The 25455-nt window shown below is 43.6% G+C and overlaps 1 protein-coding gene across 1 annotated transcript; it reads left to right on the forward strand.

The window, feature by feature from the left end:
* The first annotated feature begins 3400 nt into the window (after positions 1-3400).
* On the forward strand, positions 3401-25444 carry SCTR (secretin receptor). Its single transcript, XM_053947471.1, is given in 14 exon segments — positions 3401-3466; positions 3468-3626; positions 7100-7226; positions 11446-11556; positions 15360-15463; positions 15759-15856; positions 16842-16974; positions 17797-17950; positions 18039-18099; positions 18633-18702; positions 21391-21482; positions 21576-21714; positions 21893-21934; positions 22953-25444. Coding segments are annotated over 14 exon segments (1533 nt in total). The 3' UTR covers positions 23130-25444.
* Positions 25445-25455: the final 11 nt, after the last annotated feature.

A 25455-nucleotide genomic window follows, 5' to 3' on the forward strand; every position in this document is an offset into this window, starting at 1 on the left:
GTCGTTTTCAGGATTCCCAGTGCAGCCACAGACAGAGCAGAGGCACTTCTTTCCCTTTAAAAACTCTCATCTATTAACACATAAATTGTTCTTACTTGGTTTAAAACAGATTTTGAAAGGTTTATTATGATATTATTTTTTAAAAACCCTCTTTTTCCCTCCCTTCTCCTTTCCCTTCCCCACTTTTATGTCTTGCTTTCAGCATTAAAGGGCCATCCCTTGGAAAGTACTCCTGGAAACCTTTCTTCAGTGTATTTTTCATCTCACGCATAAATTATGACGGTTTTTTACCTAAATGGGTACAGGGGAGAAGGGAAAGCAAAGAAAGCAAAGTTTTCTTTCTTTTTTTTTTTCCTTTCCCCTTCAGACAGGTGATCTGGATTAAGAATAAAATCATTTACTTTCAGTTTTCCTAACACAAGGGTAAAATGTGTCCAAAAGTAGTGCAACATTTATTTTGGATAAAAACATAAGCAAGAAAAGCTTCAGATCATAAAATTCATATCCCAGAACATAGTTCCCATACTTAGTAAGATGTAAATGCTTATGGTTAGAAAAAACTATTCCTATACCCTTGACATGATATCTTAAATATAAGCTTAATATAGAGAGCCAGAATTATTGCTACAAGGAGTTTTTTTCCTTACATATTCTAAGAATAAAATTGTTCACCTTCAGTTTTTCTAACATAGAAGTAAAATAGAGCATATTTCTCCTCACAATTCACGTGTACATCAGTCTGTTTGGACAGTGATAGCTGAGTGAAAACCAAAAACCATGCCTGCTTCCACATCAGAGGGTCTAAACATGACGCACTTCTGGAGAAGCACTCCGTAAAGTTTCCTCGGAAGCAGCAAATGATTGGAAAAGGTAGGTGAAAAGAGTGATTATCAGCCAACAAACCTTCAGATTTCCTTGGGAAGGCTGATATAAATAAAGAATGTTAACCAGAGTTTAAATAGGTGATTCTTGCCTCAGTTTTGTCTCTGTATTCCAAATGTCAGATGAAAAATGTGTGGCCCGATTGTCTAGCTGTAGTAAAGTCATTGTAAACAACTTAATTATTTAGCAAAGGGAGGAGAAAATGTAGTTGTTTCAAGCACTAATAGAATTTCAAAGTATTAATAAATAAAGATTTACAATCAAAGTTGGTTAGTGTTTGATAAATAAACAATCCTACAATCAGAATAGTACAAAGCAATTTCTTTTATTTACTCCTAAAGTTAAAGTGAAAAGTCTTTTGAAATGGTGTGAACAAATTCAGATGTTTATTTCCTGGTTTAGATATCAGACTTGAAAGAAATTCCACCTGTGACAAATTTACGAGGGGTATACGGAGTAGGTATAAAAGCAAATGCACACAGCTATTAAACAAACATCTCGTTTGGGGCTCTGGGAATTCTTGGTAATAATTCTTTGTAGTCTGCTGCTGCTGTTAGGTTTCCCAGCTCTCCCTGTCTGTCCCACTGGGATGATACCTGCTGTGAGTCAAGCAATGGTTTGCACAGGTGAGAATCTCCCAGGTTTTATTTTGCATCCATCTTCTTTCAAACACTCATAATAAAATGGGAGGATCACAAAATATTAATTCACAGTGTTGGTGTTTAAATCCAACATTGACTCTCCAGACTCCTGGGCCTATTTTGGAAAAAGCGCCACACTCCAAAGTAAATCCAGAAGCAAAGCTCTCTCAGTTACATAAATGCAAGAAACAGTGCTGGCTTTCGGGGGAAGATGCTGCAATATGAATGGAATAATAAAATATTCCTTCAGCCAAAGGAAGAGAGAGAAGGACTTGGCACCCCACTGAGATGATGCGGCATTGTCAGTGTGGTTTCTTCAGACTACTACAGCGACCATTGTCTGTCTGCCTCTCAGACCCCCTCTCAACAGTTTGTTTAACCCTTTGATACTTTCAACCAAACTCTGTGGGGAAGCAGATGTCTTCAAGAAATGAAAATCACTACAAGTTTAGTGTGGACTGGGGCAAGGAAGACTGAAGCATTTGCCATCTGGGGGGGAAGGATGCTGTGTGAGTATGGAGGATGAGCAGGACAGAGCCAGTGTGGGGTTAAGCAAATGCTGCCGCTTGCCTGACTGCTGCTCTGGGACTGTGGGGAGAGATGACGGTGGTGTGCAGGGAAAGAGGGAGCATAGCACCTCAGCAATCTTCATGAGCACATATAGAGATGAGCTGGAGTCAGGATGGGCATGGAAAGGGCAGCACTTGCTAGGCAACCCAAATTCCTTCATTGTGCTGCTCAGTGGATGACTTTAATCCAATGGCAGGATTTTCAGTGCACAGGCAATTAGCCACATATTTTTCCTAGTCATTGACTTTACTGGTAAACCTGGAGCACATCTGTGTTCTGGGCAGCCCTTCATTAAATTTGACCTGTCTGGTGATGGCAAATTGGAATAAGTGGGAAAAGATGTTTTGAGACAAGCTGAAGACTGTTGTGCTTTGAGAAAGAGCGCTGGTACACAGTGCAAACTTTGGCTCTTTTTTGAAGCTGTATTCAGTACTGTGCTAGAAGTGAATGTGACTAGCAAGGGTTTGGAGTGCCTGCCTTGGCAGCTGGGAGCTCACACCCAGCTGAGCACACAGCCCCTTTACAATAGTTTTGCCACAGGAACAAAACCAGGAACAACAAAGAGTGCTCTGCTGACAGGCGAGGGGACTGCCAAGGAACTGTTTTGGGGAAACCTGGGATGTCTGAAATCTACATCCCAGCAAGGAGGTACCAGTGGGATCCAAATGCAATGGTACCTAGCATTCTATAGCATTAGGATGAAATGCAGACTGGCTGTTTCTTCAGATGCCAGAAGAAAGGATGAAAAGGATGAAATCTAGGGAGTATTTGGAGTCCTCTCTGGAATGGAAGAGCAGATTCCCTGTTTATCCCAGACTAGAAGTTGTCATCAGCCCTGGCAGCTGTGCTCAGCTGGGCTTGGTGGGACATGCAGGCAGCTGGCTCACCTGCAGCAGGCTCTACCAGCTTCCTGATTTCTGGCTCTCGGGGATGTGTGCTCCCTGTGGGAAGCATGTGCAGAGCTATTGAGAGGAGAAGCAGTGCAGGCAGCCTGAAGCACATTCCTCCAACTCGGTTTCTCAACAGAGCACTTATTCCAGGGCTGTACTTCCCCTTGATTGTTTGCCTCTGCCATTGTGGAGCTGACATCTCACAGGGGAGCCCTGCTTGGTCCCGTGTTGTGGGAGCATAAGGAATGATCATTGCCCAGCGACACCCATCGATAACAGTGAATAATAGCCAGGAAGGGAGGCAGACAACAGTAGGAACATGCTCAAGAGAGGCGCTGTAATTCTTGGGACAGGGTGCTTCTGCAGAGGAGGAGGAGAGTTGCAGGGTGGACGGGAGGGGGGTTCCTGTCACTGTTGATGCTCTCTAGAGCTCAGCAGCTGGAGAGAAACATTGGCTAAGGATGGTCAAAGCTGGGAAGGGAAAAAAGCAAAGAGGGAAAAGGATGAAGTGAAAAAGAGCTAGGAGCCACGCTGGAGAGCGTACAAACAGCCTGCTGACCTCTGATGCACGAGGGATGAAGAAAACAGACTCTGATTGACTATGTGGACCATCTGGGTGATCTTCTGGATTTCAACTGTCCCGGTAGGTGCTCAGATCTATTTATTCCCGTTTGCATGGAATCACATGTTATCTGAGTAATGCTGAGCACCTCTATTCCATGAAGTTGTGGTGTCTCTGTTTAAAAAGATAGGTGTAGAACCTGGGATTTTTTATTTTTCTTCCTGCTTCTGCTGCTTCCTGCCCTAATTGACAGTGGCCAGATGACTAGATGCCGGATGCCTCAGTTTCCCCACCTTTATAAAGACAGAAGTGTTACTAACTCACTTTGACAAACACAGCAGGTGCTGTGATGAAGGACAAAAGATTTAACTCCATTCAGAGAAGCTTTACTGATTTACACCAGCAATCAATACCTTAAGGGGCAATGCCCACGTCTAGCAGTACCTCCCTGGACTCAGATTGAAGGAATGTGAAGCCATGTTTATACCACAAAGTTTGTCTTCTTTTTTTTAGCTTTATTACTTTACTGAGGTTTACGTAGCAGATTGTCACTGCTGAGCTCCAGGTGCTTGGATCAGTCAGAAAGGAGAGTGGAACCTGGGCTGTAATCTCCAGGTGCAACTCAGGTTATTCAGATTTCGAATGCATATAAAATAAGGGGTGAAATATGTCTAGCTTGGGTGTGAGAAGTTAGGAAAGGATCAAATCACTGTTTCATTGCAACAAATGGAAAAATCAATTTATTTGTCCCAGCAGGGGATTTGGCTCTTACTGTGAGAAAACCTGAGCTCTGCCTAGACATTTTAATTGCAGAGTCAATGCAATCTTCAAACCTTTTGCCTTTTGATCATCTTCTGCAATAAAAATTGTGACTGTGATGGTTTTCTTGTAATTTTGGTTTCTTATTCTTAGTACTACCTAAAGGATTCTGTAAATAGATGTCATTGCTCAGGGTGTCCCCAAGAGCACCTCCTTCTATTGGTTTTTCTAATCTTTCAAAATACGTGTTTTGATTTTTCCAGGCATCTTGCTCCTTAAATCCTCTTATTATGCTAAATCGATTTATTTTAAAATGAAATGGCTGTGAATTTTGGATAATGTTTAGATCCATTCATTTCACACTTTAAAAACTGTGTTGGCTGTTGCTATCAATATTGCAGCTTTTTGCCCTTTCTTGAGATCTATTTATCACAGTTATCTCTGTTTGGAATGGGTTTGGTATCTGTCTTTAAACAAAATATGAAGAGATCTTTCTCTCTGTCCTGGTTTCAGTTGGGATAGAGTTAATTATCCTTTTAGTAGCTGGTGAAGTGTCAAGGAGATCACAACTGTTTCAGGGAACTGTTTAGGAAGAGACATAGAAACTGCACGTAGTTTTTTTTCCTCTTGTTCTCAAGCAGCAGGGGCAGGCTGTTTGCTCCCACTTGTCAATGGTAAACACAAGTGAGACTGAGCACAGCTGGTGGCAGAGTGGGGTTATCCGGCCACGGCACGGGAAGTGGATTTCGCATCGCTCCGCAAACATCCAAGCGCTCGTACTCAGCCTGCTGCCTCGGATGCCAGTGTTGGCACAGACTGGCTCAGGGACAGGGTTGGTGGAAAACAAGGTCTTTAAACCCACACCTGGAAGCTCTCTGCTTTCTCTGGGTTTAAAATCCTGTTAGTTGCACATCTATTCCCAGGAAGTGGTATCCAGCTGATTAGAAGAATAGGGTGGGCATCACTCTGTGGGGTAAAACAGTAATTGTAAGGCACCACCTATGCTGTACTCCTGCTTGAACAACACATTTAGTGTAAGAAAGTAATGCTGCATCAGATCATGAGGGTGATCTTCACAGCTGGGTGTGCTGAGAGTGTGTGGCCTCACTCTAGCCATAAAGAAATAACACAGAATTTAAATCTTTCTAAAACAAAAACTTTCTTAGGACCCACATTTCTTAAAGGAAAACAGTGCCCACATAATGTAGAGGCTTTTTTAAGATGGAGTATTCCCCTGTTTCTGAGATCATTGCTAACATGATTCCTAGCATTTATTTTGACATATGTTCAGTATCATCTTAACAACCCGTATGCAAACCAGACTGGTTATGCTGGTCACTTCAAATGCTCGGCGTTCAAATCCTGGCATCAGAAGAGTGTTTCTTTCATATAAAGTCTTTACATGTGTGATTCCAGAGAATTTATTACATTGTGCAAAACCAGGTGATTTCTAGTTCATTTATTTCATGACACACAAAGACAAGGGAGAAGGATACTGAAGTTAAACACAAGTTTACACAGTAGACCAATTAGATGAGGTACGATACACTGCTGAAAAGATCAAACTTTGTTCAGAGATACAATACTCAAAAAAATTCCAGGCAAAATAGTGGGAATATGGTCTCTAATGTCTGGTATGCTAAAATTTAATTGTAGAAAAGTAATAGTTCTCATTACAAGGTTTTCAGGGATTGTTCTTTCCCCCAAATCTAATCTGAAAGTGATCAGCAATGCTACAAGATTTATTAGGTTGAGCAGTAATGTGATGCTGCTGGGTTAACTTTCTTGAACAAAGAGCATAAATTCTATCTGATATTTTTCAACTAATAGAGCCTGATGACTGGCTTCTAATCTCTTCATTATGTGTGTACATACGTATGCATTTATATATATGAACATAAAAGTTCCGTAGTGAGAATTTATAGAGAATTTGGGTTTATCCATTAGAGAGAAATTATCTAATTCATTATAATGGGCATGCACTTATATTCAGGTTTCTTGTGTCAAAAAGAATAGACACTGGTAAAAATAACTTTTTTTCTGAACAATGTAACTGTTAAGACCTTGTCCTGCAAATAATTTTGTAATGGTTTTCAATATTTGTCATTTTAATGGTCTGTAGCAGTTTGTTTTCAATCATTTTGGTCCAGCTGCATAAAACATAAACACACATTTTAATTGCTACATCAGGATTGAGTGGACACTAACATTTCCACATGGTTTTATGAGAAAGGAGGATGGGAAGAGGAGAAAATGACCTTAGGACAAATTACCATCTACATTCTCACAAAAATCTGGGTGAGATTCTGCTTTCAGGTGGGCTCCTGCAGCTACCAAATGATAGCAGGGAAGCAGGCTTGGGTGGTCTGCAACCAGTGCGCATATTTGGATCATTTGTGCCCAGGAAAATGACCTGCCAGGTGTATGGTTTAACACAGCCATGGTTGAGTGATTAATTCTCTGTTACTCTAGGAGATTCCAGCAGTGTCCTGGATGTTTCTGCAGTCTTTTGGAAGAGCGTCCTGTTCATGTCCTTAATTTAGCAGAATAACACATTTTTCTCAATGTCAGTAATGTCAGCACAAGGGAGAAGACATAAACTCAGTCTGTGCTTGCCTGCTGCTACTACAAAAATACAGACTTAACTGGGAAAATTGTCTGTATTTTCAAGGAAATATTGCCCACAATCAAGTAATAGATTTGCATGGGGAATATGAGCATAAAAAGGATATATTCTGTTGAGATTTTATAAGTTTTAAGAGGAAAAGTGATTCCACTGCTTTTAAAATTTGTAGATCAAAGCTATTCCACCTGTCTGTGACCTTCTGAGCGTCCTGAAAAGGGAGGAAGAAAAGTGTGTGGAGACTCTTTCCCTGGAGGCAAGGAACAGAACGACTGAAAATGATCTGCTCCTGAGCTCAGGTAAAGGCTGAACAAATGCACATGATAAAAGCTTCTCTCACATGAACTGGGTGCCTCAAACTCAGATACCCTGGCATCCCTCCTGGCAGGAGGTATGCACTTAGAATACATCTCTCCTTTAGGAGCAGAAAAACAGGTAAGATTTGTTACAAGGCTTTGAGAGCAGGATTCTGACATTACTATGACAGGAAGAATAGTGGGAACCTTCTAACCCAGTTGCTTGACTGTAATCCTCACAACTAGGGAACAAACCAGCAACAAAATCTTGCAAATTGCAATCATGTCTTCTTGGAAAAGGATAATTTAAAAAGTCACCCCTGCAACTGCAAATTTACTTAATTATATTTACCTTAAAAATCAATGAAGACCAGCAGTCAACATTTAAATCACGTGGCTTGAAGGTCCTCATTACTTCCTCCTTGTTCCAAGTTACTGTCACCTAACAGAGTTCTTGAATTTCAGTGAGGATTTATCATCATACAAAGGAGCTTTTTGGCCTGGGAAAGTTGTGTACATGATGAGTCCTCATCATGTATACAGCTTTGCTTTCACAGCTGAGCAACTGGGGTCATGTGCAAGGGATTATTAAACCTTGCCTGTGAACTGCATGTTAGTTCCCCCAGGCAGCTGCTGGGTCAGCATCTCAGAGAGAACATTGGGTGTAGACAAGACATGTGACTATTTTTAGTGTGTGACCAGCCATCACCACTAAGGATGGGGTTGTGTCACTCACAGCATCTCACAGACTGAACTGATTCCGGGTGACTTTTTGCACTGTAACACGGGCAAGGTTCTCACCAGCATCAGAAGGGAAGGAGCTCCCATGAGATGTGCTGTGTGCAGCCTATCCTGGCCACAGACAGGCTACCATGTGGAGCTAGAGTTAAAGTGTTTTCTTAGTTTCAAAGCTTTCCTCTCTAACAGAGAGTGTTGGAGACAAAGAACAATCTCACTATGACCTGGCCCAAGGACAGAACTCAGAGGGAAGATCTATTGCCTGGTTTCTTAGGATGCCTTGCATTTTTCTCTGTCGCTGTTTTATCCCTGTCCCTTGCAGACTGATGGGTGTGAGCACAGTTTCAGGGCATTACAGACACATAGCAGTGACCGGATACTTTATGGCAGGCTTCCAGGTACTCCACAAGGCAGATCTGTCTCATTGCACGTAAGAAGTTTAATGATATGAATAAATCAGTACAGTTTGTTTCCTTCAGTGAAGAGCAGGTTGGTTTGTCAGCCTATTTCTTTTTCTGCTTTGATCCTGTGATATGGCTCTCATGTTCAGCTCTGTGTTTCCTTGGCACCAGAGCTCCACAGCAGATTCAGACATTAAACTCCACAGGACCATGCAGGTGTGGACCTGCACTAGCATTAGCAGGGAGTGCTGTTTTACAGATGGTCTTGTTTTGTCTCAGTCAAATAGTAGCTTCTCAGCAGAGACTTAATCCAATTTTAAACTGGATCCACATCTTAAAATTCACCCAAGGACTTTTGCTATTGGAATTTTTAAATGGGGTAATTCTACCTAAAATTCTACCAAACTCTAAGAGAGGTTTGTTACCTTGGTAAACTAGGGAGTAATGCTTCTATTCTGAGAAATAACACTCCTGAAAATACATCCAGCCTTTAAGGTATCTGCATGTCTGAAGTTCTCATGGAGAAAATCTCAAACAAGGAGTTCAGTTTGAAGAAGAGAGAAACAAAGCTGAGGAATTCAATGCATACCCTTGGTGGGTCATGCAGGGGGGAATAAAGGTGGCTTCGCAGGGTGTGGGGCACCTTCCACACCTTGTCCTTCCTGCACCTGCCCCAGAAGCTTTGACTGGCATGGGCAGGAAAAAGGACAAAGCAGGGAACAAGCTTCCACCATGCCATCTCTGCTGCTGAGCTCACATCTCTGTGAAGATGGCTCAAATAAAGGAATTCATTGCTGGGGAATCAGGCACAAAGTACCTGAGCAGTGAGTGTTTCTTATCCTCCTGCAGTAAAAGGGAAAAGGGACTCTGCCCTTATGATAACATTAGCTTGGGAAAGGGAGCAGTGTAATATTAACATAACTCAAGTCATAGTTATGCTCTTTTTAGTGCATGAGTGAAGACAAGAAAATTCTCTTCGGAGCAAGGAGCAGGGCAGGGAAGCTACTGGAGACCTGAGACTCCTGATCATGGTGTATTGCTGCTGGGAGAATGCTCTGAGTGCTGCTTGAGGGAGATCCCAAAATGCACAGGGCTCTGTGAAGGAGATGTTGCTGTGCTTTGTCTCCACCCTGAGGCTCTTTATCTAGCTGGGGATGGGAGACACCGGCTTTTATCCATGAGGAGTGGCAAGAAACCCACCTGCAGGAGGAATAGCTCGGCCGGTTTATGTTTTCTCTTCCTGGATGGAAACCACCTGACATCATAATTTTGCCAGGTTTTCCTGTGCATTGGGGTCTGATTTTGGGGTTTTATGCCTGTGGTGTTGGCATGAAGGTTCAGTAAACCAAACAATGCAGCATGTTAAGTCATAAATATCACCTAAGGTGAAGTTTTGCTTGCCTTTAAACTTTTGCTTTGAAGTAAATTCTTTCCAAGACTTATAAACATTGGCACAGGGAGGACACCAGAGCTGAGGTGCCACCCTGGCTGTGAACAGTTCTGTATTTTCAGGCACTAGGACTGCTGCACAGATGGAAATCAATACATTGCTAGAAATGTAAATATTTTTGTCAGGCTAATGGAGGTTGGCCTTATAAAGCATGAAGTGTTTGAGGAGAGTGCTTGGTCAGCACTTCCTCCCCTCGGCTTTCAGGGAGCGTGCAGGGCAGGCGGCACACGTCCGGATACAGCAGGCACAGGGTAGTCCTGACACACCCCAGTGGCTTTTTTTTCCTCTGTTATGTTGCAGAAACCTCAAAGAAGGCTGTGCTCAAACCACTGACAGGGAGTGGAGGCAAAAGGGAATGAGTCTGAATGATTTCAACCTGTATCTGGAGAAGAGCAAAAAAAGAAATAGTAGGATTACAGTTTCTCTTTGGTACAAAGAGCGTCAAATGTAGGTCTTCTCCACTAGCACTCTGCACCTCAGGCCAAAATTAATTCATGCCAGCATCCAGCACCTAAGTAAGATGTCTAAGTAGAGATCACCATCATACTCTGCTCTGTTGGCCACCAGATGAGCTCCCTGATGCATCTCTACCAGCCCAATACAGTCAAGCTGAGGGTGCAGCTAGAAAAGTCTCCCTCCCTCTCTGACTGTGAGAGGGCACCATGACAAGCCTATCCTTAAAATAAGCAGCCCTTGCACCTAACTGAGGGAAATGGGGTGAGTCTGGGCAGCCAAGCTCAGTGAGTGGTCTGTTGGCATTGTTCACTTCACCACAGCCTGAGCACAGTGAAAGAGAGGAGTATTTATGGTGACAAAAGGAAGACATTGGTGCTGTTCTTCTCTATCCTTCCCCCAGTATGATGAGATTAGCTCAGCTGGTTAGAGCATAGTGCTAATAATGTCTAGGTTGTGGGTGTGATCCCCAAATGGGCCATTTACTTAAGAGTTGTACTCTCTTTGTGGGTCCCTTGCAACTCAGAATAGTCTGTGATTTAAGTCATCTGTGGTTTAAGTATCATCCTGAAGCTTTTTAAACTCCTAGACACAGAATCACAGAATGGGTGAGGCTGGAAGGGACCAATGGATCATCTGGTCGAACCTCCCTGCTCAAGCAGGGTCATCTAGTTGCATTTGTTCATATTTACAAAAAATATTATGTAAGGAAAACATTAGGGTGATGCAAAGTGAAAGTTTTAGAAAGACTGGAAATAAGTTTAAATATTCCCATCTGATTTCCTTCATCTTTCCAGGGCCATTCAGTGGTTACCAGCAAACAGGTAGCAAAAGGCCTGATGTGAAATTCAGAATGACTGTAATTGCTATTTGTGTGTCTAGTAGAGACCAGTGGGCTCAATGACAAGAAAGGGACAGGTCTGGGAGCTTGCTGGGGCTGGTTTGAAGCAATCAGGACCTGCTCTGTCCTATCCAGCTCTCAGCAGGACTTGCTCTGTCTCATCCAGCTTGCTTTTCAGAGCACTGAGCATCTTTGTTCCTGTAGCTGCCTTGGTCCATGGGAGATGTTGCATGGTGTTGTGCTGCCTGGGGATGTCTCTCAGTGTTTCATTGTTGGAAGAAGTTTCATGGTGTTACGTCACTGGGAGATGCTGTATGGTATTTCCTTGTTGCCCCCCAGGCAGATGTGCTGGAATGTGGGACAACATGAGCTGCTGGCCTTCATCCAGTGTGGGACAGACTGTCAATGCTCACTGCCCTGAATTCTTTCAGATGCTGACTGGGAAAAAAGGTAATGCTAAAATGATGCTTTTCTCACCCAGGTGTTTTTTATTAAACACTTTATTTTTTATTTCTTTACAAAAACACTACTCTCAGGTCTGAACTTGAAATTAATATTTTCCCCTCCTTTTAAAGAACAATAGTTACTTAACAGGTCTGTTCCCACCTCTAAGCTGAACATAGAAAAGCCTGGAATTAAGGTAGCGAGATCTTTTAAGTGTTTGTGTTTTCTAACCAGATGGAAAAAAGTGCAGGAATTAAATGCTATCCTGAAAAGCAGGTTTTTAGCATGGTTTCTTAAGGAAAAGGGTTTTCTCCACTCAGGTTCTGTGTTTATTTCTGTCTTTCCCTTTTAATAACTCCTAGAGCAAGTGGCTGGTCCCAGAGGAGCTTCGCACAGCATTAGGTTCACACGCGTTTCAGCAAAACATCAAGCTAGGCAGGCAGAAAAGATCCTCTTTTTTGCCTTCATTAAGAGGAAATCTGCACTGGGGATTTCTCTCTTACCTGTGACAGGATCCATACAAGTGGCACAATCTCATGGAAATTCAGGTTTCATGGCTCAACAAACAATTCACTCAAACAGAGGTGAGATCAAGCAATGTTTTTTGTCCTTTTTTCTGGGATATCTAAGCTAGAAATGAAGTGAAATTTACTCCCAGTAGACTACAGTAATCATGAGCTATTAAGTAAGCCTGCTTTCTGTTCATTTCTGCTTTTCAGTAATGCCTAAGAAATGTGTTTACGTTTCTCTTTAGGGAGTTAATGATTCAAATGAGAAGAGGGTTTTGCATTCTTCAGTTATAGGGCACAGATTAATGAGGTCCAGTACTTACAGAAAAGCAGACAGATTCATTTTATGAAGGGAGGAACAGGAGACAAAGTATTAGATTTTCTAATAAAGATTAAATAACTCAAAGGAGAAGCACTTAGTGCTCTTTAAATTAAATCAGACATGAGCCACTCAGATTAAAATAAAAACCTTGCTACTTTCTGTACACACGAACATTATCTGCCCTTTGAGCCCTTTAAGCTGGTTTAAAGCCAAAGGATAAACTACACAAAGGCTTAGATCGCTGAAGAAACCATCCGTCTGGCATCTACTTCTTTAGCACAGTGATCCCGGCCCTTAAACGCAGCAACCGAAATCCCTGCTGGTACAGCCACTAGAGGGAACTGCTCCCTGCCTCTGGCCTTCTCACCGGGGAAGAAAGCAGGAATTTGTACATCCAAAGGTCATAACTACATCTCGGATGTTCACTGCCTTATCTTGGAGATAGTCAGCTTAAACTTTAGTTGCCCTCCTTATCGAGAAGCTGATAAACAGTAATCAGAGTGACAGTGTTCAAAACAGAACCCCAAGACCTGGTCCATCCTTAACATCTTATTTCAGTCTCTGCATCTGGCATTTTGAGACAAAGTCAGCAATAGTTTAACCTCATTCTCATGGCCACCTTCTTTGATTTTATAGTGTGGTTGGCTTGTGACTCCAGAGTTTATTTACTGCTACAGTCATTGCCCTGTTTGAAACAATTTTGAAAAATAAAAACAAAGATCTGCTTGCTTCAAAAGAAAAGCAAAGGTTTTCTCTCCTCACCACTTACAAAGCAGATGGGCAGCTACATATGCCAAAGGCCCATATGTTAATCCATGTGGATGGCTCTGAGCTCTGCCCAAACCCTAGTCTCTGTGCTCACATCTAGACTTGCATTTGCAGCCCAGACTGTCTGGTCCCTTTCTACATAGCAGACCAAAGAAACAAAATTATCTGGAACCGAGTAACAGAACTGAGCATGGTGTCTTAGGCAAGGAATGAGGAAGGTGTGACAATCGTGAGGATTCAGAGGCAAAGGTCACATCAGATGGCCCCAGTTCCACAGTCATCCCTTTAGCCAGAGTTCCTTCTTGCCTAGGCAATTCCAAAGTACCAGTAAACACCAAGCCAAATCCTTAGACAGATTGCAGACTCCCAGTCTGCTCTGAGTGGGGCATGCTGCAGTTTCCCCAGTGTGTGTGTCACCCATAACTCAGGAGCGTTGTTAAAATTTTCCTTGTGCCCATCCATATGATGTGCCTGGCACAATCTCCTGTGCTTTGCATGTAATGTAATAGCATGTGCACACCAACACAGAACTTCACCTCCTCTTGTCTGATCTGCTTTGACAGCCTTGAGCACAAAACAGTCACAGGCATGCTTACAAGCACAGTGCTTTGCTCACGCTGAAGTAGAGAATCTGCACTTGGCACCATTACTGGGCACCAAGACAGGCTGGGGAGAACATTTTGGGAGAGCTGCTTCTTTCCTGTTGTTGCTGCACTGTAGCAAAACATAGAGAACCTGGCTTATAAAGCAAACCTGGCCCTTTCAAAGATGCTAAGCCGGAACATGATGTTCAAAAAAGCATCAGAATAATAGTCTGATAAGGACACACCCAGAGCTCTTTCCACTCAGGGTTCTAAGCATGTTTGCTGTGCCTTGCAGGTTTACAGAGGTGAGTTCAAATCAAGTGCAGACATGCTGTCAGGTCACCAGCATTAGCCCAGAGGTAGCAGGAGCCCTGACTCTGTCCTAACAATTGCATCAGGGCTCCAAAGAGGATAAACCATTGCCAAACACTGCTGCATATGCATCTCCCTCGGTTCCCTCAGCACTGCAGGGATGTTTTGCAAGAGCCAGAAACCCTAAAGTCCTCATGGCTAAATGTGTGAGAAAAAAATAGACTTTTATGGTGCCCTCTGGCAAGGCTTGTACTAGGAAGGACTGCTGGTTTCACATTCCCTTTAAATACATGCTAGCATTGCCATCACTGCAACAAAGCCAGGATTTCACTCCGTTTCTGAAGTATGATTCTTACCAGACAGATCAATGTGATTAGGACAGTAGGCAGTTATTTTACTTCTTTGTAAAAGTTTCTCTTCAGCACATAACAAACGCCTGCTAAGGCCACTTTCTTCCAGTGACATTGTAAGTGGTGTTGGGCAGGACTTCCCACTTCCACTTTAGGGCCAGACATTAATATGGACAAGTTCAAAACTATCCTATTCAGCCATGTGCAACTTGCTGGGCATTCATCTCACTCAGCATTAGGAGTCTAAAAGTCAGACATCCCAGCAGAAGAGGGTCAGATAGACTGCCCTTTGTGGATACCAGCCTGAAAAATGAATTGAATTCTGCAAATGTCTATTTTTCTCTGAAGACAGCTACAAGGGACACAGCTCAAGTACTCAGTTTTCCAGAAGCTGAGCTTAAGTGAGGGGAATTTGTTCCTAACCTTTAATTTGCAAGTAAGCAAGGAAATCAACTGTGAAAAATAATGCCCAGTGTGAGGAAAAAACTTTTAGTGTTCATTTAAATCTTACTGAAAATCTGTAACCATCTACAATTTTGTGTTCTATTTGGAGCATGACAAACCACAGTAAGGAGGTGGGAGCATTCAGCAGAGTATCAGATTTGCATGGAGCTTGAATCTGTGACTGAACAAGTCATGAGTTTGCTGATCTTGGAATAGTGGCCAAGAAACACCAGATGTACTGAGCAGTATTATTTATGTTGCAATTAATAAAAACACATCCATCACAGTCATCCCTGAGTAGGCAAACAATATTATGACCCATACAAGTACGTCGGGCAAGTATCAACAGAATCAGCTCAGCTGCATTTTGCCTCCAGCAATGCAGAGTGCACTGCCAGGGGCAACACACTCTCCCGGCTCTTGGAGCAACCCTACATGGTGACTGAACCCCAAGAACAACAAAGAAAAAACTGGAAATGGTCATACCCCATTGTGTCTTTTTTTTATTGTTACCACACAGGTTTTGTGTACCGAAACTGTACAAGTGAGGGCTGGTCAGAGCCGTACCCGAGACCTGACATTGCTTGTGGCTACAATGTCAACGACACAACCAACGAGGCCAGAGTGAGTCTGAGTGCCCATGACCACAGATCTGCTGCTCTGGGGCCCTGGGGAGAAACACTTTTAGGAGAGACTGATTGATGTTGTGATTTAACCCAGGTGGGCCTATTGCTATTGGTGGTTTTCAGCATGAATACTTTCTGCAAATGATTGGAAGTGGTTGCTCAGGGTGAAATTTCAGTAGATGATTTTACAGGAAAATTTATTCATTAAATAGGAGGAGGGATCTTTCTTTTGGTGCAGGCTGATCTCTACCAGGCAGGCAAGGTAAAGATGTGATTTATATGTTCCCCTGCAGCGTTCCTATTTCATGACCCTGAAGACCATGTACACCGTTGGATACTGCACCTCCCTTGTGACGTTGATGATAGCCTTGGTGGTCCTGGCCTCCTTTAGGTGAGGAGAAGCATCTCTGGTTTGTGTTTGGCCAGAACTTCTGGTCATCTCAGCTGACACAAATCCTTCTATTGACTTTCTGGGCAAGCTAAAAATCGAAGTATATCTGAAAACCTTTACAGAAATTAGTGACAAAATTTATCTCTGAATCTTGCCTCCCAGAAAATATCAGGACTGCTCATTATATTGTGCTCTCCTTTTCTTTCCAAATCACAGCTGGATGCATGTTGCAAATGGCATTTGCACCAACTCCCTGATGAGGTCTTCCCATGATTTCAATGTCCCTTGGGCAGAGTGTCTTTCCCCCTGCTGTTCTTTTCCCCACTTGAGACTGTGGCTAAAACTTTGTTCTAAGTGCCACTGCACTGACTTGTGGTAAAGTGTTTCAGGTTTCTATTAGCAATCTGACATGCAGCTTATCTTCACTCATCCCTGGAACCTGGAATTTGTACTGTGCTGCTTATTCAGTGAAATCAATTTCCCTTACAGTAAATGTCAGGGCGGCACCTCTGGGCAAAAGGAAACCCAATTACTTTGCAAATTTATATTCAGGCTGCACGGCCTCTGGACACAGACTATGAGGAGATTTAGTCCAGAAAACACTGCAGGCACAAGTGCACTGGGCTGGCAGAATAAATAAATTCATCCAAGTGTGAATAAACACCTTGAGTTCATGTTACTACAGAAAGGAGGGAGGGAGGGATGCTAGAACAAGCATATTGGCATGAAATCACAATTTTCCTGGTAACGTTCAGCTTGTTTTAGTACCTGAGTGGAGCAGATACAACTGTACCTTTTTAAGGTCTTCTCTTCTCTAGGATATGCTTCTTGGGAAATGCATTAGTCTTCTTTCACAGACAGAAAACACTGTTCATTTGTCAGTCTATCACTACTAAGGATTGAAACCTGTTTCTTACAGCCACAGGTTCCTTGCATTGGTGAGGAATGTCACTTCACTGGATCTCTCTCTCTTTTTTTTGTGCAGAAGACTTCACTGCACAAGGAACTACATCCACATGCATCTCTTCACGTCGTTCATTTTGCGAGCCTCATCCAGCTTCATCAAGGATGCTGTCTTGTTTTCCTCTGAAGACACAAATTACTGTGGGGCATACACGGTAACCCTCTGCTCACCTGCTTGCTCCACCCCTCAATCTCCCAGCAGGATCCTAGCAGGATTTAGTGTACAGGGAAGGAAATCTCCATCCCAGATTCATGTTCATCATGAGGGGCTATGGGAGAGGAGAGAGGTATGCTCTGCCCCTTCTCTGAGAACACGTTAAATGTTGCTGATTTATACTGCAGTGTGAGACCTGATAGTAAGGTAAAGGCTTGCATTCAGACAGTCTGGGACCTCCCAGATTTTGAAATGGTTTTGCCTTTCTCTTTTTATTGGCAGCAAGCTATTTTGAAAATTTGGGTGTGAGGAGGGGTGAGCAACACTGGAGATGATGGTCACTGCTTTAAACTAAAAGATAAGAATTAGGGAGAGGAACAAAAATAGGCTTGTTTTGCTTTATCCTACTAGTTTAGCTGGATATTTGTTGCAGAAAAAGAACATTTTGCGAACATTTTAGTTTGTCTTTATCAACTGCTTTTCTTGTGAAAAAAAAAGGATTGGCAATACATTCATATGCTTCTCTAAGGTGATATTTGTGTTACTGGTACTAGGAAGGTAGTAATAGTGAAATTCCCCTGAGACAGTAACCTGAATCCAAGCGTCCATGAGACATTCAGTTCTTCTAGGGAGGCAGTTGATGAATGCATTTAGGAGTGCCAGCTCTGCTTTCTTGTCATGTGAACCCCTGTCTCGAGGACACCCATTCAGTCCTCTAATTGCTATAAAATCTCTATTTGCCAAGATTAATTTACAGCTCGATGTCTCTGTTAGAAGGTAGGAACAAACCCAGGCAGGAGCTAATTATCCTCTCTTTCCTCAGGCTGGCTGTAAGCTCACCATGGTCTTCTTTCAGTATTGCATCATGTCTAACTACAGCTGGCTCCTTGTGGAAGGACTGTACCTCCACACTCTCCTGGTGATTTCCTTCTTCTCGGAAAGGAAGTTCCTCTGGTGGTTCATCACCCTCGGATGGGGTACTGGTTCTCCCTTCAGTGAGAACAACTGGGTTTTTCTGCCTTTGGGATGGACTTGTGAAGCAGTAACTGGTTTTTCCAATTGCAGGTGCCCCAACCGTGTTTGTGGCTGCATGGGCGACTGCTCGGCAACTCCATGAAAATATTGGGTAAGTGGTGTGGAGTGGGGAAAGCTGGCATGCCAGTGGGAGCACGCAGCCCCTGTGCACGCTGTTCCATGGGGTCCTGCTCATTTCTAATTGCTGGGAGCGAGTAAATCAATCAACACCCTGCTGTGGTGGGAGCCTGGATGCTAGTGTGGGTGTGAGTAGAGGTACAGCTGAGCAACACAAGAAAAATCTTCCATTTCCATTTGAGCATTTTCAAGGGTAGGAGGTAGCCTTCAGGTATGAATTCAGACCACGATGTTTTCAGCATCTGTATTTAACTTGCTGAACAGTAGAACTTTGTTTCTTTTTTGCCTTTCAGAATTTTGAACAGTGTTTGTAGTTTAAGGGAAGGACTTGTTTCTGTCCAGTGCAGGTGGGCAGTTTTCTGTCAGACACATTGTACCACTCAGTGAGAACAGGAAATTAGTTTTGTAGAAAAGAGAATAGGGGCCTATCTAAGGTGCAAAACAGACTAAACCTGTTTGAAAAGATACCAATGTTTTGATAACTGACTGCACCTTCTATTTTTACAGGTGTTGGGACATTAACACTGATGCCAATACCTGGTGGATCATTAGAGGCCCCATAGTTGTGTCTATTTTTGTAAGTCTTTCCTGGGACAAGCAGATTCAAACTCTATTTTCAAATACTGTGAAGTCAGAGCTCATCTACTCAACATGCTTTAGAAGTGTGTTAATGAACTGATCTTAGGCATGTGTCTGAACCGGTGTGACCCATGAGTTACTGCTTAAGCAACTTCTGCTCAGCAGGACTTAGTAACTAATGCCCCAAAGCTAAGTTCACAAGAAAAGCTAGTGTCCTCCCAGGAAGCGAGAGCCTGAAGAAGATCAGGTTTCCACATCCTGTTGATTTCACATGAACTTGGCTGTTTTGTGGAAGCTTGTTTTGGACAGTTTTAAGGAAAGCTCCGGAGGAGAAATGAGTGGCTGTACAGTTCAGTATAATTACTTTTGTGTCTGCTGGTCAATGCCTCTCTCAGCAAAGCCAAAACCAACTTGCCTTACATGACCACTGGCTTTTGTTTTCAGGAATGAAAACAGTTCACAGGCTGCACACACCATATATTAGTGGACAGCACTGAGGCACTGCTCAGTGAATTAAGGCACAGGCATTGAAACTCAGTGTGAGCCTGCCCAGTGCAAGGCAGTAATGATGACAAGAGCAGTTTGGTGTGTATAATACTCAGCACCTGTGTTTTGAGCATTTGCTGGTACTCTCCTTCAGAGCCTTAGGTACCAGGGAGCTGGAGCTGCTGCTTGGGATAGTTGCTCTGCCTGATGAAGATGCTCTGGGTCAGACCTTGCTGCAATGACCAGTCTGAAATCCTAGCCCAGAAATGTGAACTGCTGGTTATTCTCAAGTAACCTGCTGACACTCCAAGCGAAACCCCAAGGGCTGGTTGAGGTTTTCACGTTTCCAGTAAGAACAATTTTGTTTGCAAAACACAAACTGCAACACTTGCACACTTCTCAGAACGCCAGGCAGCAGAGATGGTGGGTTAAAGTTCTGCTCCTATTGACCAGTGAGCAATTCTGCATCCCCACAAGACAAGCAGCAGATCGCTTGCACAAGTGATTTGGGATCAACTTAACGAGGTCATGGCATTTCTTTTTCTTTACGAAACTACCCTCATGCTAGGAACCACTCAGCAATATATAAAAGCCAACAAGACCCAGGCAAGACAAAAAGCACAATCTTAGTTTATCTTTTGGCGGCCCTCACCCGCTATCGCCTTCCAAGTGTCCTCAGAATGCTGATCCTGCCTTGTTTAGCTACTGAAGGCAGAAGCCGCCTGCATGACTCTGCAGGTTTTCCTCAAAAGAGGCTTTACTCAAGCCCATAACCAAACAAACAGCCAGATCTTAAGAACCCAGATCTAATATCTGTATTCCTCACAGCCTCCAGCAGTTGAAAAGGCAGAAAATCAGCACCGATAAATACCTTTGTGTTCCCCGGCTCTCGCTCATTCCCGCGCTGCCCGCGGGCAATTCCTCCGGGCAGGAATCCCAGCGCTCCCCCTTCCCCTGTGATTTTTATCAGTGAAAGTCCTGCTCAGCCTACATGGCTCTTCCCTGGCCTAACGGGTTAAAAATACCAGAATACCCAGACCTGAACCTCCTTTGCTCCCCACCACCCCTAAAGTATTTCTCTCCTTCATGCTCTCCACCTCTAGCTCCCCCCAGCTCTACTCCTTTCCTCCTCCCTCCCCAGCTTCCCCAAACTTCCAGCCCTCTGCAGACTCCCTCAGCAGCCACAGCTGCTTCCTTTCCATTCAGTAACTTTAAAGAACTCAGGGACTTGCTGTGTCTGTCCCATCTCCAGGAAACCCAGTTCTTTTAGGAAGACCCACCACCCCAGAGCCCTGCTGCAAAGCCCCCAGGCACGCAGGACCCACCATGAAGAGGATGCACCTCTGCCGAGTTTCCCGGCTCAGGGAAGGGTTAAGGGCCTGCCACAGTGCAGGGTGTTGCAGGAGGGGTACAGGTCTGCAGGCTGTGCAAGCCAAGGGCAGATCAGCCCGAGGTCGCTCCCCACGGGGCGCGAGGCGCTGGCCGCGGGACAGACAGACGGACACGCTCAGGCGGCTCTACCTCCCCTGCAACTCCCACTCTTTGCCTGAGGGTCAAATGAGCAGAAACAGCTATTGCCTCACCCGCACCCAAACTGAGCAGATCAGCATTTTTATCTGATATCCACCCTTCGAGATGGGGAAAATACAAAAGGAAGAACTCCAGTGTCGACTCTCTCCTCTCCCCACTTTTAACTACTTTGCCTCGTGATCCCAAACCACACGGAGTGTTTTTAGCAGGGAACAAAGAGCACTTGTAGTCCCATTTAGCAAGTGATATCCCCAGTGCTGCCCCTTTGCTGGCATCCAAAGTGGGGCCAGACTGTGCAGAGGCGGCCAGAACCCCACAGCCGGAGGGGACCAAACCGATGCTCCTGGTTTCCCTGCCCTTTGGTGATTTGCCTGGATAACAAGCCCTGACCATAACTAAAGCTGCATGAAACCAGCAGGGAAAGCAGCCAGCATCCAAGCCCAGGGTGGCCAAGCAGGCTGGAGAAACAGGAACAGAGACTGGGATGGGAACATGGACACAGGCAGGCCAGCCCCAACCCCTCTAATATTTCTGCTCCGTCCAAACTCCCCAAAGTGGCTCTGCTGATACTTGCCAGTTACATAAGTGGATACTGGGTTTGTTGTCTGGTGGATTCCTTTTGTATTCTTACTTTGTTTTTTGTGTTTTTGTTTTATTTTTTTTTTCCCAGATTAATTTCATTCTCTTTGTCAACATTTTGAGAATCCTGATGAGGAAGCTCAGCTCCCCTGAAAAACGGAGCAGTGATTTCAACCAATACAAGTACGTCCCTTACATCCCTTATAAGACATTCAAGGTCACCTGAGCATTTCTTGCTCCTTCTACACCAGCTTTTCCCCCTGTTTTCATTCTCAGGAGACTTGCAAAGTCAACACTCCTCCTCATCCCTCTCTTTGGGGTCCACTATATCATCTTTGCTTTTTTCCCTGAGGATGCAAGCAGCGGCACAATGGAAATTCAGCTGTTTTTTGAATTGGCTCTTGGATCATTCCAGGTAATATTTGACAAGCTATTATTTCTTTTAAATAAGAAAAAGAGGTAGAACATATAACTCTGCAACAGACTTGAGTTTCCAATGGCAAAGCCAAGCTGTCTGATTTCCCCTGAGATGCCTCATCCCCATTCAAAAGCTGAAACTGCAATCCTGTAACCAAGATTCTTTTATCTTTTAGGGCTTTGTTGTGGCTGTACTTTATTGTTTTCTTAATGGTGAGGTGAGTTTCGTGCGTATAACATTCTTTTTTATTGCTGAAGCATGCCTCATTAATCAGTGGGATACATCCCCCAATGAATTACACACTTTGTCTGAGGGTTTTCTTCCCAGCTACTACCTAACATCACTCTTGAAATTCCTCCTAGACCTGGCAAGCCTAGGTAATTGTATGCCAGATGCAAACTTCACCTCTCAACTACTGCAACCCTTTCATAAATCAGATAACATTATTATTGTCTGGGAACTGAGGGTGGGAGCACATCCCTCACACAGTCACACTGACAGCTGACTGCTCCTGACGTATGATACCATTATCTGCCACCCCATCCACGGCTGCTTTATTTACTCAATCCTTAGGAGGGAATTTATCAAAAGCTATACCCAGACCAAGTTTATTGGGATTCTTATAAGGTAAAGCTTTTGGTAGAGGGATCATTTCCTTTATAGTTGCATGACAACTCCCAGGCTTCTGGGCTAGAACTTGCACTCTGAAATGCTGCTGCTGGTAGAGGTGGGGGGGAAACATACAAACCTGGAAGATGTAGAGCTAATTGGAAGGGGGGGGGGGAAAAAGCAAGCCTGTGCTTAAGAAAAAGTCACTTTGAAATGAAGGAGAGCTTTGAAATACTCTGACTGATCTGTCAAGAGGGTTCAGAAAAAATGGTTTTGGAAAGAAAATATGCTTTTTTTTTTTTTACCTTAGAGTGCCAAAATGTCCTGGTTTTATATCTAAAATTAAAATTCTGGAAAAATCTACACCAAACCCTTCCTAAGGCCAGCTAGATTCTGTGAACAGTTTCACCTGCAATTAAATATAAAGATATGTCACTGCAACAACAGTATCACTACATGTGTTAAGAAGCAGGCCTCACCTTAACCCCTTAAACTGGGGTTTAAATAAATAAACCCAAACCTTGGCAAAGATAACCCACTCTCATTTTCCTGTTACACTGCTCTCTGCAGTCCAGGGCTCCCACATAAACTAGCTGAACTAAGTATCTTGTGACCCTTCTACCTAGGTTCAGCTGGAAGTTCAGAGAAAATGGAGGCAGTGGCATTTAAGCAAGCACTGGCGACAGCATCTCAGCACCTCAGCGAGTAACGGCGGCAGCGGCTTGACTCAAGAGATGCAGATGGTGAGGTCCAGCCCACCAGAGCACAGGAGAGGAACCCTCCAAAGGTCAAGTGTGCTTTAACTCTGTGCACCTGAGGGTACCTCCATGCTCACTCAGATACACATGGCTGAGTCCCGTGGACTGAGCTGGGAGTCCTGTGTCCATACCCAAAGCGGGACTTGGCTGTAGATCAGCAGTTCTTGGAGCGCATCTGTTTGTGTATATCCTGTGCAGCACCGCGGTTATTTTGCAAAGCAAAATGGGCCAAAATATTACGCTCTTCCTTGAGTTTCTGCCCTCAGTAATTTGTGTTTCTTTCCACACCCGCTGCTAGTTCTACCTTAAATGTGACCTTCCATTTTCCTTGTGGCTCTCCAGCATGTCCCAGGCTAAGTTAGGCTGGTGATTTTTTGATGTTCTCTATTTCTTCTGCTGCAGAATCTGGGAGGACACTGAATTTTATATGATGAAGGTTACATGCCAGCTTCCATGAGTTTGAAATGCAAGATTAACTAATCCCTAGAATTTATCAAGGTTCAAAGCTTTTCTGTTGTGGTGATGGATGATGGACACTGAGAACGTAAGGCACAGCTGAGCTCCAGTTTCCTCTCTGACTGCATGTCCATTGCTCCAGTGCCAGTGGCAAGTTCAGACAGGTTTTTGCCTTTGCCTCTTTTAGGTGGAGACCTTGGAAACAACAGTGGTCCAATTTGGATATTGGTATCATTTTGAGATGGTAGCAAAGCTATTACAACATATTCCAAGGGTGACCAAAAAAATTTCAGTAAGATAGCTCATCCCTATTGTGTCTGTACCTCTGAGACTTGACCAGCTTGTATTTGAAGGGAAGAAATGAAAGCTCTTGAGACATCTAAAGGTCAATTGAACTGGACAGTAGAAACTATCTGGTGAAAAGCAATACCATAGTGGCTACCAAAAATCTCTTTAGAGTCTACAGTCCCTCAGTGTACTGAAATCTGCAAGGCTGTGCACTGTAATATGGTGTCAAAAAGTATCTGAGCTATCACAGCTCTATGCTCTGAAGGACATAATTAAGCAGATTTCCCTGTTTTGAGTGGGAAAGGGATAAAATAATTCATCTGACAAATGAAATCAAATCTCCTACTTGATTTTGTATCCACATTTCCCTAGTTGGGGTGATTTTGGCTGGGTTTCTTCAAGGGCAAAAATGCTTGAACTGAAAGCAAATGGTGTTTATCACTTCTCCCTCCTCCCGATCACCTACAAGAAATTGGCAAAACATGCATGGCATGTCAAATGCTGCCTGAGCAGCATTCCCCAATCCCCTCTGCCAAAACTGCTCCAACAAGCTTTTAATCACATCAAATGCCTCCATGGTAGGCTTCTGCCATTTTATCAGAAGACAAACATGCAGAGAAGTTCAATGGATACACTGAAGCTTAAATTACCTGTATTGAAGCAGGTTTTTTAGTGATGTTAGCTCTCTTTGAAACTCTGAGATTCAGGAAAAAAAAATCTTTTTTTCACTGGCAGTGCTGACAGTTATCCCACACCCTCCCTGGTGCAGCAGGTGCTGCAGGCAGCAGCACATGGAGGGCACCCAGCAGCAGGGAGAGCTTCGTGGAGAGCTGCTCCAGCCTGCCCTGCCTGGTTGGCTTTCTTGGCTCATGCAGGTCACCCAGTAGTAGGGGAGTTGAACCTCTTTACAAGCAGGAAAAAAATAACGAGAAGTAAAGCTGTAAAATAGAAGTGTTTCAAGGAATTACTTTAAACTGTTATTTTAAGGTTTCAAGTTGGCTTTGTCCTTTAAAAAACAAGTGCAAGGAAGAACAGAAGTAGGATCAGTCCCATGACCAAAGGAGAAGTGAAAGCCCTCCCTGAAGGTTGGAATGAAAGATCTCACTTTTTGCTGACTCACCCAAGTCAAGCAGGGCCTCCAAATTTCTCGAGGGTTCACTCTGTCCCAGTGCATTTAGCAAGTCAGATACTTCAAAAAAAAGTAACCTTAATTTTCTCTCTGGCCTATGAATGAAACCAAGAAGGGTGAAACAACTTGTTATGTTCCCTCTCTGAAAATTAAACATACATCCTTCAAACCAAAGCAGCTGTTTGTTTTAAATGCAAGTGCCTCCTTCCAGCATAAATGAAGAAATACAGATTCAGAGATACAATTACGTGTAATTAATTAGATCTGATGCAATTATTGGCTCTCACACGAGCCCGCGTAAGAGCTCAACCCTGCAGCGCATAGTTAGGACCAGCACAAGATTGGGAGGAGCCCAGGCTGAGCATGATACCTATTTGTTCAGGGGCATGCCACATGCCCCAGAAAAAAATACTGATGTTTTTTATATTTAAAAACCCCCAGTTCTAGCATAAATTATTGTTTTACATGGCCATTTTGGTTTTATTTGTCTTGCCTGAA

This window comes from Vidua chalybeata, chromosome 7 (assembly GCF_026979565.1).
Source record: "Vidua chalybeata isolate OUT-0048 chromosome 7, bVidCha1 merged haplotype, whole genome shotgun sequence".
In the NCBI taxonomy this organism is placed as follows: Eukaryota; Metazoa; Chordata; class Aves; order Passeriformes; family Viduidae; genus Vidua; species Vidua chalybeata.